We start from the raw sequence: 12,273 nt of genomic DNA on the forward strand, positions 1-12,273 counted from the left end.
TTTTTTTACTTCTGTGAAGTATCTGTGCAATTTTAGCTCCCTCTAGAAAAATTTAAACAAAATTTATTCTTGCCTCCACTTGAGTTTGTAGTCAGATTTAAAAATCACCAGCAACCTCTTTGGGAGAAAAAAAAAAAAAAGTAGAAAACATTTAATTTCAGAGTCAGAAAGTGTTTGACTTACTGGCGTAAAATAAGGATTATTTTATTTAAAAAAAAAAAAAAAGCTTCATATTAAAGCTCACTTCTCACGGGATGGGTGAATAAACAAACTGCCATATACAGCATAACCAGAAGTTTTATGTTACATTTATAAAGAACAAGTTTGGTTCCTTTTCTTGGAAGGACAGCATTCCACGTGGTTTTTAATACCAGCTATATTTAAAGGTCAGCTGGCTTCCTTGCAGTGTGTAACAGCACATCATCTCCTAGCTACAAAATTAGTTTTGTGTAAATGACCATAAAATACTCGCTGAAGCTGTAGGAGTGTTTTAACATTGGACTGCTTTCCCCTTCATTTCCAACAGTACTATATTACACCAATAAAATATGCGCACCAGGATACTCTCTTTTTCCCCTTGAAGAGGCTTACATTTATATACAGAATGTCTCAGAGACAGAATATCAAAAGCCTTGCAAGATTAACTATTTATGATAAGAGCTATCATATAAGAAAACAGAAATAGAGATGCTTCTACCATCATATTGTCAACTTAAGATTGTTTATTCCTCCAACACTTTGCCTGAAGTACAAAAACAACTTTAGGAAATTTGGTCTGCGACTGCAGTTGTCATTCACAGGTGCTCCTAAGGGTCAGCCCTGGAAGCACACAAGCCAAACAGATCAGAACCTCGCCCTAGAAAGTATCTCGTACCTCATCTTAAAAACGTGTAAGTATCATTTTGTGGTGATATCCAGCAATTTTTGAGTACTCCTGACTTAAGTATAAGCATAAATTTCCTGAACTTGGGACCCATGTTGACAGCAGCCAGAAATTTCATTGCGTAGTTTAATCCTTTACCGTTCATGCTGCTTATATACAGAGGAAATGCCAACATACAGGACAAAAAGCCTTCATCTTGGCTTTCATCCTCTCTTCTGGTTCATAGTTACCTTAAGAAGAGATGACTGCAAAAAGTTTCACAATGGACATGCCTTACTAATCCAATAAATTCACCACCTTCTGCCTTTGCTACCACTTCCTCACAAGTCCCTCCCAGCTGCTGTAATGACGAGGCAAGGAGGTCTGTGTTTCAACAGGGTGAATCAGAGTCTGGAAGAAAGCAGGCTCACTGCAGTTAGGGCAAGACTAAAACTATCAAGTGATGAAGCAATTTTTCATGTTTTATTTTTGGTAACCTTTTGCTATCGTTGTCTTGCAGACAACAGCCTCAGCACGGTGATTTGTACCAGAAGGGAGACAGAAACTGTAATTTGCTGACAGCTCCAGACTGAGAAACACATTTCCAAAGGGTAATGGAACTTAAGCACCACCAACTCTTGGTCCAGATCAGGCCTAAGCACAAGGCCCTGAAGCGTGTCCAGGGAAGGGCTACAAAGCTGGTGAGGGGTCTGGAGAACAAGTCCTACGAGGAGCAGCTGAGGGAGCTGGGGGTGTTTGGTCTGGGGAAGAGGAGGCTCAGGGGAGACCTCATTGCTCTCTGCAACTACCTGAAAGGAAGCTGTGGGGAGCTGGGGGTCAGCCTCTTTGCACAGGTAACCAGTGATGGGACTACAGGGAATGGCCTCAAGCTGTGCCACGGGAGGTTCAGGTTGGAAATGAGGAGACATTTCTGCTCAGAAAGAGCAGTCGGGCACTGGGATGGGTTGCCCAGGGAGCTGGTGGAATCACTGTCCCTGAGGGTGTTCAAGGAGAGGTTGGACATGGTGCTTGGGGATGTGGTTTAGTGGGTGACATTGGTGGTAGGGGGGTGGTTGGACCAGATGATCTTGGAGGGCTCGTCCAACCTTAATGAGTCTATTCTATGAAAATACAGCCCAAAAACATCAGTTTTGACTAACTGACAGCTGGAAGAAGGTGATCTGTACAGGGAATAATCTTCTGTTACAAATCAAGTGTTCCAAGACCTATGTTGAAGAAAGAGATCCCGGATTAAACAAAAATTTAGGAGACTGCCTATTTAAAATATCCATTAGACAGCACTTCCCCAAGAGACAGGAGTCAGCATTTCCCAGTGCAGTCATCGGTCCCTAATGAAATTTTGACTCTTGATGACAGTATCCATAGGCATTAAGAGCGGAAAGGGGGGGCATCCAGCTGTTTGGGGACATCTGACATGTAGGAAAGAGTCATTACTGCGCATTCAAAACCAATCCTTTCCTGACAGCCCCCTGCCTCCTCACATTCTCAGCAACACTGTGAATGAAATGTACCACGCTTTAACCCTTTAAAATGACACACAGCACTTGTTTCCTGGTTTTGAAGCAGTAATCTCACAATGTAAGTTGTGTGAGTGCTCAACGCTCCAGAAATCCCAAGCAGAACAAGAATAAATCTTAAAATAAATCTTAGTATTAAGAGACTAAGAAAAAGCTAGTCACGTAGGACAGATCCCAAAACACAATTTATGTTTTAAAACAAATGAACAAATTTCTTATTACCTGTAGTTATACATCTGTCAAAATTCAATACAGATGAACCACTACAGCCATTGAACACTGAAGGATAGGTCTTACAGGTCACGACAGAACTTTGCAATATGCTTTATGTATTAAATTAAAAAATATACATGTCTGTATACAGGGTGGCTGCTAACTTTAAGTACTGATTCAAGTGTTTGCTTCCCTCTTTGGCATATGGGCATTAGCAGTTAGTTTGTTTGTTCCAGCTTGCTAATTTTCTCATTACCAGAATGACCAAACCAGCATCTCCTAATTAAAAAAAAAAAAAAAACAAAAAACACACACAACTTATTTTCCTTACACTGCTTTTCTACACTAACGGCAATCTGGACTAAAATGGCTTCAAAATGGCTTCATACAGAAGCCAGTTGGTCTTAGGTGGAAAACCCTGGAGAAGGAATAGAGAACCAGTTTGAATCATGGAGGCAGAGAAGGAACAATCACCATTTGTGAGGCAGCACAACTTCCAATTTATTGGAAACAGCCTTGGTTGCTTGTAGAAGAGTACACGCTACGAGAAGAAAATCCATCTACAAACTGCAAAGGTGGGAAAACTGCAGTAATGGCACACTTGGGAGGTGAGATATCCCAGTGAGGGTGCTCAGTCATTCCCTGCAGTCCGTTTCCCCTGTAGATGTGACAATGGATAGAACCAGACAATGGGGAAGGGGACTGGCACCCCCAGCACTCAGTGCACACCTGCTCTTCTTCACCTCCACCCTTTTTTTTGCTTGACTTCATACAAGCAGAAGACAGAGGAAGAATCTCTCTGGGGAGATGACAAGGAATTTTGACTACCCTCCACCACACAGAGCAGACTGCAAAGGCGGATGACCTGAACCAAATAAGTTACTACCAGACAGTTCCCAAATGTGTTAGTTAATAGAGCAATAACCTACTTAAACTACATTACTGCTGCCTTGTCTTTTTGCACTGTCTGAAAAAATGCCATCCTGCAAGTGAGATGGTGCACCTATAGGAAATACATCTGACCTGGCCATGCTCACCTAGCAATCAGATGCACCATGAACTTTAAACCAGGTCTCCTCAGATTTTCTAAAGGACTTTTTTGGCACATCGTTATTTTTTTCTGCTCAGCTCAGACTAAAAATTCTTCTTTCTTCTTCTTTCCAAATCAGAGGAAAAACTAGATATACTTCTTTCCAATTCTGCCCCCTCCTTCCAGATTTCCTCAGTCTTGAGGAAAGCAAGACAGGTCCTGGATAGGTCTTGTACATGCTTTTAGGATTACTGGAAAGCACCTAGATTTTGTTGTTGCTGTTGTTTTTAAAAAGGGCCTTCCAAGAATTTGTTTAGGAAGACATAATGTGAAATGACTGGCTATTCTGGCTAATGGATGAATCTTCTCAAATTCATCAAATAAAATAATCAAATAGTGCCAAAACAACCCTCTACCATTTTATGCAACAGGATTATTCAGCTGTTTGTTTATTAAACAATATAAGGATTGCAGACATCTCTGCGGTAGGATCCAGTCCAAGTTTCAGTAACTTTGATAGCCCTGGATCAAGTCCATGGTAAATATCCAGTATAAATTCAATCCTATAAACAAACGTCCACATAGATTCAGCTCTGCAAACATTTAAACAGACACTTTACTATTATTATTTCCACTGCATATTGCACATGAACCTTTCCAGCCTGCTAATTCCCAAGCACTGAGGTAGGCACGACCTAGAGGAAACAGCAAGAGCTCCAGAGTGCATCAGAGAGTGATTCCTGCAGGCAGACCAGGCTGGGCTTCTCACCAGCACTGCTGGAGCGGGCAGCAGAGTCAAGGAGGCAGCAGCAGGAACAGATGCAAGAGCAGAAAGCAGAGACGTGAGAAATGAGGTGACAGTGGAAGTAGCAAGATAAACACAAAGCATCAGGAAATCTTTCACAGCCCACCACTTCAAGCAAGGAGACTGCTTTGTAAGATCTTCCACTGGAAGGCAGCTTCCCTGATGCGAATGCTAACCGCCTGCCTCCCCTCACAAGAGCCTTCTCAACCCTCAGGGAGTCCATCACCTCCTCTGCCACTCCTGGGAGATTCCTACCTCCAAACAATATTTTTTTTTTTTTTTAACCAGATTTTCAACCTGGTATATTTGTGCTCTTTGGAGCTGCTCCTTCAATTAGGGTTACAGCTGCCAGACAATCCTCCTAGAGGCATTATTTTTTTTCCAACTATTCCTTAGTATTATTTTTATGATTATGCCTACACAACGTGCACATACGCATACAAATCTTTACAATAGTTTGGCAGCACACCCAATACTGGCACGTGACAATGCAGTTTCCTAGTACTCTCTCACCCATCTTGTGGTTTGGGGTTTTTTGGTTTGTCTTTGACTGCCAGTTCTCTGCCGCCGGCTTCGTCTTTTGTGGTAGGTATTGTGGAAACTTAAAACAATTGATTCTGGCTCGTACCCAAGGCTCTGAGGTAATATTATAATAAAAATTAATGAGAAAGGGATGCAGTACTGGCTATAGATTGGTTCTGCGGTCTTTGTTCCACGCAGTAGGACCCCAGGAGTAAAAACTGTAAATAAAACCCTTTGTTTCAAGTTTATCCTGCTCATTCCAACCCATTACTGGTCTTAATGCACCATTCAATGGTAATTCTTGGGGTAAGAACCATCAGTCTATCTCCATCGACAGCTTTAAAGATGCTACCCTTTTGGAAAAGCCAAAGGAATTTGGTCCTTTCTAGAGACTTTGTTTACAGCTAGACGATTTAGCCTTATAGCAGCTTCACCTTTATTGTTTGTACATGCCAGATTCGATATCATACTCGGAAAATAAGGTCACTTCATGTTTGGAAGCCATTATTTCAAGGTAAGAGGGTTCTGAACATCAGGTCTGACAAAGAGAAGATGACCTGAATCCATTACATTCTTTACTTCATCTAAGGTAAAAGCAGAGAAGTTGCTGAGCCTGTGAAACTTTTTATAGCAGTAACTACACACTTTGGGCAGTCGTTAGTTTCAAGTAGAAGCAGGCCATGTCCATGCACCTCAAAATAACCTACAGCACCAGCACACACCATGCCAGCTCTGAACCATATGCAGGGGAGAACGAAATATTACTGAAGCAAAACAGCTCCTTTGGGACCACCTTTCACACTGTTCTATGGATTTTGCTTGGGGATGAAAGGCAGTGGCTGCTGTTTTGTATTCCCCAGGAGCCAGCTGCTTGTCTTTGTTCATTTACCCATATGGGAAGGTAAGAGCTGAATAACTTCCTCACAGGCATAAATGCCAATCTCCAAATCAAGGCCTCACATGTTTACCTTACAATGCCATCACCAACTCAGAACCCATCAAAATACATAAATAAAGACTGGGATCTGAATTTTAAAGAGTCTCATGAGATTAATTCATACAGTAAAGGAATAGTCTCACCATGAAGAAAGCAACACTTCAGATTTGAGGACAAATTTTATTTAGAAAAAAAAAAAAAGCAATTTTCCAGCTATTTAAACACAAAGTACAGCTTCAAGCTAATTGATGCTATACCAGACTAGCCAAACACTAATAAATTTGTACAGTAAAGAGTGAAACGGGCTTACATAAAACCATCAGTGAGCTAATAATACGTGGATTTGTATTCTGCAATGAAGCTCTATAAGGGGATCAGAACAAAACACCCCATCTTAGTTTTATACAAATAGACAGAAGCGCACTTTCAGGTGGAACAAGGATGTAGCTCATTTCTTAGACACAAAATTTGACTTCTGTAAATCCCACAGTGTCAATGGCACAAGAAAATAAGATTGTCTGACTTGAAATCTACACACAGTAAGAGATGTGTTCGTCATAAAATTAAGGACTGAAGTCCCACAGAACTTAAGAAAATCCCCAAGCCCTTCTTTAAAATAAAACTTATGACCTGGTACTGTCATTTACTGTGATTTATTTTGGCACAAATAGAGAAGAATAACACCAGTTATAAATCAGTCAATCTTACAGGTTGCTGAATTCATTTCTGTATTCAGTTGGTGTTTTTTTTTTTAAACAGCTGTGACTGGCAGCAAAGGCTATGCAAATCAACATTAATATCAATGCTACTTGCTTCTTGACGAGCATACCAATCAAATAAGCACAATTATTTATATCACTACTGAGAAGAAAATACACAAACACTGCTTTTAAACAGATGTTGATTAATATTGGTCTTTCCTCCCAGTAATCAATTTTCTCCACCAATTAAATATCACCCTCACAAATGCAGTTCTAACTCTGCCCTAGAATTCATGACATTAATCTTGGGACCAGTTGCCTTTCCATTTTGCTAGAACTATATGGTCCTAAACCCACGAACTCTTACTTACACGGGCAATCCCATCACTCCAATTTCTCTGAGCATCTTTGTGTTGTTCCCTATTCTGCCTCGTAGGAACGGAAGATTATCAAAACTTCTCTTTAAAAAGCTTTCCTCTGTTATGTTATCTGAAGGAGACAACTCAAGGGTGGCTGCACACCCGCTATGCAGAGATGTGCTCCTCTTTCAGGAACCTTTTTCAGCATTACCCTTTTCTTCTCTCCCCAAATTAGCATTCTTCTGATCATCTCATTGCACCCTGGCACTGTAAGTTCTCTCATCCCATGCTAAAAATGAAGATCAGGAGGAAACTGCAAACTCTGTTGAAACTCTAAATTGGCTCCCCAGCAGCTATAGGTCCATAGGTTTTAGTTTACAGGTCTGACCAAGACACATTGAGACCAAGGGCAGAATGAAAGCAACAACAAAAACATTATTGTTCAGCTTTTATTTTCTTTGATCACAGCCAAGGATCTGCACTTAAACTTTAGACAAGAAAATATGTTACTTATCCCTTCGTACTGGTTAATGCTTTCAGACCTAATACATTTTCATGTTTTATACTAAGAGCTATTGTCTACACACATAAAAAGACATCCACTGCCAGGCAGAAGCACTTTATGTTGGAGTAACTGATAGTGCTTTATAGTGCAGGAACACAAACTTGATTAAAAAGCAACCTAAGGACACCAAGGGACTAGAAGAAGAAGAGCAGAACTTTTCTCTCCTGTAGTGTTTAATTCTATTCAAACCATCTCCCCCGGCTGAACTACAGCTACAACATTGCTCTTTAAATGGCTGCCTACATCTATTCCACCCTGAGTGAAGGGTACTTTACGCATATCATTTGTAGGAAGAGTTGGAGATCTTCACTTGGTAGTTAGAGACTTAAAAGAAATAACAATTAAAAAAAAATAAAAATCAGAATTGACTTTCCTCTAGAGGTGAAGACATCTGCTGATGATACCTAGAAAACCTTGGACCTCATCAGGTTTAACTGACTAAATTCTCATTGCCATTTTTAAATAAGCAAGTTCGGAAGAAGCAGCAGGTAAGGTCTTCAAGATCTAGGTCTACCAACAAGAGGTTGATAGAGAAAGGTTAGACTACTTTCAACAAGAGGGAAATAAGTAGCAAAGCAACAATACTTCAAGGCCCAAATTATGATATTCACAATTCTAGGTCATTAAAGATCCTTTTCCTATCAGTAAGAACAGTAGTGTTGCTTATTTGCAGAGACTTAAGAAGTTAGCCAAACAAACCCTGACCCAAACATAACTCTACACTTCCCAATGTTACTGCTTACCTTCTACTAGCTGGTCCAAGGAGGAAATCTTCTTGGAGCCATCAATCGTGTAGATTGTTCTCACTCCCTGGGGCAGATTCACATTGTCAGACAGAGTTCGGGTCAGATCAGCCAGCAGAGCTTCAAAAGATCTAAACCGGTCAGGGGAGATAGCATATACAATCCCTTTGAAATACCGGTCTCCGTTACGATAGAAGCGAACTTTCTTGGCTTTTTTCTCAGAACTCAGGGTCTGTAGAGTGCGGGTTCGGTAAAAGCTGCAGTGGGCACTGTGGGTAGGGCTGGGCAAACCATTCACCCGGGACCCTCTGCCATACCGCTGCGCTTTATCACGCTCATCAAAATGCTCCAGCTCCATATCTCTCCCAAAGGACATCTTGAAGTTCAATCTAAGGGATGCACAAGAGAAGAGAAGGAGTTTAACAACTTCCTCATTTTATTGGAGCTCACTTTAAGATATCAAGGAATATACAAGGCATACACAGAAGACTGCTTTCTAGGTTGAGAAAAACACTTGAGTGAAACCACACTACGTTCATGTGTTCATTTTACAACCCTCCCACCGTGCCATAAAATCTATTTTATTAGCTAGGCTTCTATATGTCATAGAAACACCACTCAGGAAACCCACTGCCAACAATACACAAACACTAAGAACTGTTTATTCAAATTCAGTACGAGCTCTGAAACCAAGGTGACAAAGTAGAGCTACTGGGGAAAAAAAAAAAAAAAGAACAAATGGGTCAGCTTTCTACTTCTCCTCATCTTACATTCGGGTGGTATTCAAGACCATTCGCCCCCACTGAACTGTTTGTTCCACCTGTGATCTCAAAAGGTGTCACTTCAGAAGGCAGTAACTGTTTACTGATTGGCAACAACTAAGAACTCCTCAGAGCAATAGATTGCAGGCTGGTGATGAGAATCTGGACTATTACTACAAGTAAGGTGACTTGGTGGGTCAAATCCAATGTAGTTTTCCCTACAGTCTTAGCTTTGTAATCATCTATTTCAGCCATCCGTACACTCTAATATACTCTGGGTATTCTGAAAAAACAGAAATACTCAAATGTTGTGGAAAAAAAAGAAGGTAAGAGGGAAAGAAGAAGCCATAAAACTCATATTATTCAATGAGCAAGCTACTTCTGTGCTTTATAAAATTTTCAAGAAGTATCATTAATGTCCTAGGGCTAGCATTCAAAGCGGTTAATGGTGACAGCTTCTTTTGCCAATAAAACTATCACTGAAGGAGTGAGAAATTCAATGTCAACCAGCAAACCAGCAACTCACATCTCCTATGCTTGACAGTGGCAAGGACCTCTCAGTTCTGACCAAAGTGATCTCAGCCAGCTGTTCGATATAGTTCACATAAATGAAAATTCACATTTTCAGAAATTAAATCATGGAGGCATGTACTTGCTCTCCTTTTGTTGGCCAATGCAAGACTAAATACTACTAATTGCACATAATTTTTTCTATACTTAAAAAAAAGTGAAGATTAGAAAACAACCAAAAGATCATCAGGTTCAAAATGCATTTCTTCTAATTTAAATGCCACCTTGATTTGCAGTTGTCTGCAGAACAGCAAAGCACAGTAAGCTTATTTATAGCACAGATACACAGACCTAATTTAGAAGTGGTCTCTCTCATTGATTTCCAATAAAATGGAAAAAAAACCAGCAAGCACAAGCTTTGTTTAAACCACGCATAATTATATGTCCATTAAAAAAAAATATCCAGACCTAGCGTAAAGCAATAGGAGCAAACACAGAAAGACTTATATACGTTCTTTAACGTACACAAGTTTGTATGAAAACAGCGATTGTACAGCTGGACTTTGATGCTGCAAAGCTGTAGGGAATGCGCTCAACAACTTCTCTGAGCTGTTCACGTGCTTAACTAGACCAAGCACCTAAGGCTAACCACTGCAAGCACAGGGCCTTGGGAATTATTTACCCTGGTTTAGGTACAGCTCACAACTTGTTCTGTTGTGCAGGCACAGGGTCATGTGCTTATGTATATATGCAAGATTTATCTTTCTAAATACTTTAAAAGTGACCTAGTATATGTGGATATATATGTATATGCACACATATTGCATCATATAAGATGTGTGTGTATGTGCATGTATGAATACACAATAAAATGTCATTATATATATAAATATAAGAGAAAAATAATCTGTTGTCCCTCATCAGTACCCACACACAGTTGAGCTAAGAGGGCATGAACATCCGCTGTGGCATTTCGCCGACAGTCCTCCATGGGTCAAATACAAAATGCTGCTTAATGGCCACAGCTTATGCTCAGGACTATACTACCAGTGACACTATTTAAAAAGAATTATTAATAAAACTTATTTTGCTTCATTTGTCATTCCAATATGAACCTGTTATTCCCAGAACTCGCAATTCCAAAGCTGGATGTCGGAAGCAATGCCTGTGATGGGAGAAATGGATTCTTCTGAGGTCCGCTGTTCCCTTTGCTCAAGCCATCTCAAGCACACAAAAGGAGAACTAAGTTTCTATGAAGATACACTTTTAAAAAAGACCTTCGGCTGTGATAATTTGGGGTTCTGGGGGAGAGAGAAGCACAAGGCACTGCCCTTTCTTCCGCACGCTTACGCTCAGATCGATAATGGCCGTAATTCCCAATTACGCCCTCCAAAAGAGAAATGGAGCTCCCTGCACAACGCCGCCTCGCTCTTTGCAGACAAGCGCGTGCGAAGCACAAGGTCAGAGCAGCAGACAAAGAAATCCGAAATAATTTCACCACACGTTGCCAGCGTGGGGCTAAATACCACAATCACTGCGCACACACACACACGGACGGCGGCGGGTGCACCTCACGGGGCACACCCCGGGAGCCCGCGGTGCCTGGCTGGGCGATGCAGGTGCGGGGGAGCCCTTACATAAAGCGGCACGGCGAGAGACCCGGGAACCATCACCCAGACCGAAAAAAAATAAGAAATAAAATACGGATGCATGCGAAGGCGGCTTGGAATAAAGCGATATTGCGCTGGGATGCGGGAAACGTGCTCGAAATACACCGAGGAGAGCGCTGAGGCGGCACCCGGTGCCTCAGCCCCTTCACGAACCCACCACCCCCCCCAGTCACAAAAGCGGCCCCGGGAGCCCTCCCTCCCGGCCGGGGGCCCACCTGCCGGGCTCCCCGGCCACAAGGGGCCTCTGCCCGGCCTCAGCCACCGCCTCGGAGCCGGTTGCAGGCGGGAGACAGCGCCGGGAAGCCCCCACGGGCGGCACCGCGGGCACAGGTGCAGGGCGGCGGGCACCCAACGGCCGCGCCCCACCGGTCCTGGGCACGGCGGAGGGGGCGCCCGCAGCCCCCCGGCCCTCCCTCACCTGCTCTCCGCAGCCCGACGAGCGCTTCTCCCTCGGACCTGCCGGCGGGGCGCGGAGGGAAGGAGAAAGGGGCGGCGGCGAAGCGAGCTGGGAGGCGGCTGAGGAGCGGCGCCTTCCCCCCCGCCGCCGGCGACCACCCGGCTGCGATCGCGGGAGCGGCCGCGGCAAGCGGCTCGGGCGCCTTTGTTACGCCTCCCCCGGCTGCAGAGCGCTGCTGGGGAGGGAGCCCGGGCTGCAGCTGCTTCGCCTTTCTTCGGCTGCTGCCGCTGGCGGTGATTTGCATTAGCCCGGCCCTCATTGACATGCGGCTCTCCGCAGCAGCCTCTCCCCGCCGCTCTCTCCAGAGGGCGGCGCCGCCGTCTCCCCCTCTCCCCCCGGCTCCCCTCGCCGGGCGCTGCGGGGCGACCGCCACAGCCCTGCCCGCGGCCGCCCTCAGCCCATTTGTGGCCGACCGTCGCCTCCCTCAACCCCCCCCCCGGCCAGCCCTGCCGCTGGCGAGGCCCTGGCCCGGCGTCCGAGGACGTCTTTAGGTGTTTTTACCGAAAATGTCACTTGCTTTTCCCAAGGGTCTTCCCTGATGCCAAGGGTCCTCCCTGATCCCAACGGTTCTCCCTGATCCCAACGGTCCTCCCTGACCCC

General features: G+C 43.6%; 1 protein-coding gene across 5 annotated transcripts in view; it reads right to left on the bottom strand.

Moving 5' to 3' along the window:
* Positions 1-11,982, bottom strand: part of DCLK1 (doublecortin like kinase 1) — a 235,601-nt gene extending 223,619 nt beyond the window's left edge. For 2 of the 5 annotated variants that reach the window (XM_068673052.1, XM_068673061.1), the window contains exons 1-2: positions 11,635-11,982; positions 8,276-8,664 (exon numbers count right to left, since the gene is read on the bottom strand). In XM_068673052.1, coding sequence (XP_068529153.1) covers positions 8,276-8,651 — 376 coding nt within the window. In that variant the 5' untranslated portion in view covers positions 8,652-8,664; positions 11,635-11,982. The remainder of the gene's footprint in view (positions 1-8,275; positions 8,665-11,634) is intronic. The other 3 variants (XM_068673079.1, XM_068673089.1, XM_068673100.1) reach the window with 3 other exon arrangements.
* Positions 11,983-12,273: the final 291 nt, after the last annotated feature.

Source organism: Anas acuta, chromosome 1, assembly GCF_963932015.1.
Source record: "Anas acuta chromosome 1, bAnaAcu1.1, whole genome shotgun sequence".
NCBI lineage: Eukaryota > Metazoa > Chordata > Aves > Anseriformes > Anatidae > Anas > Anas acuta.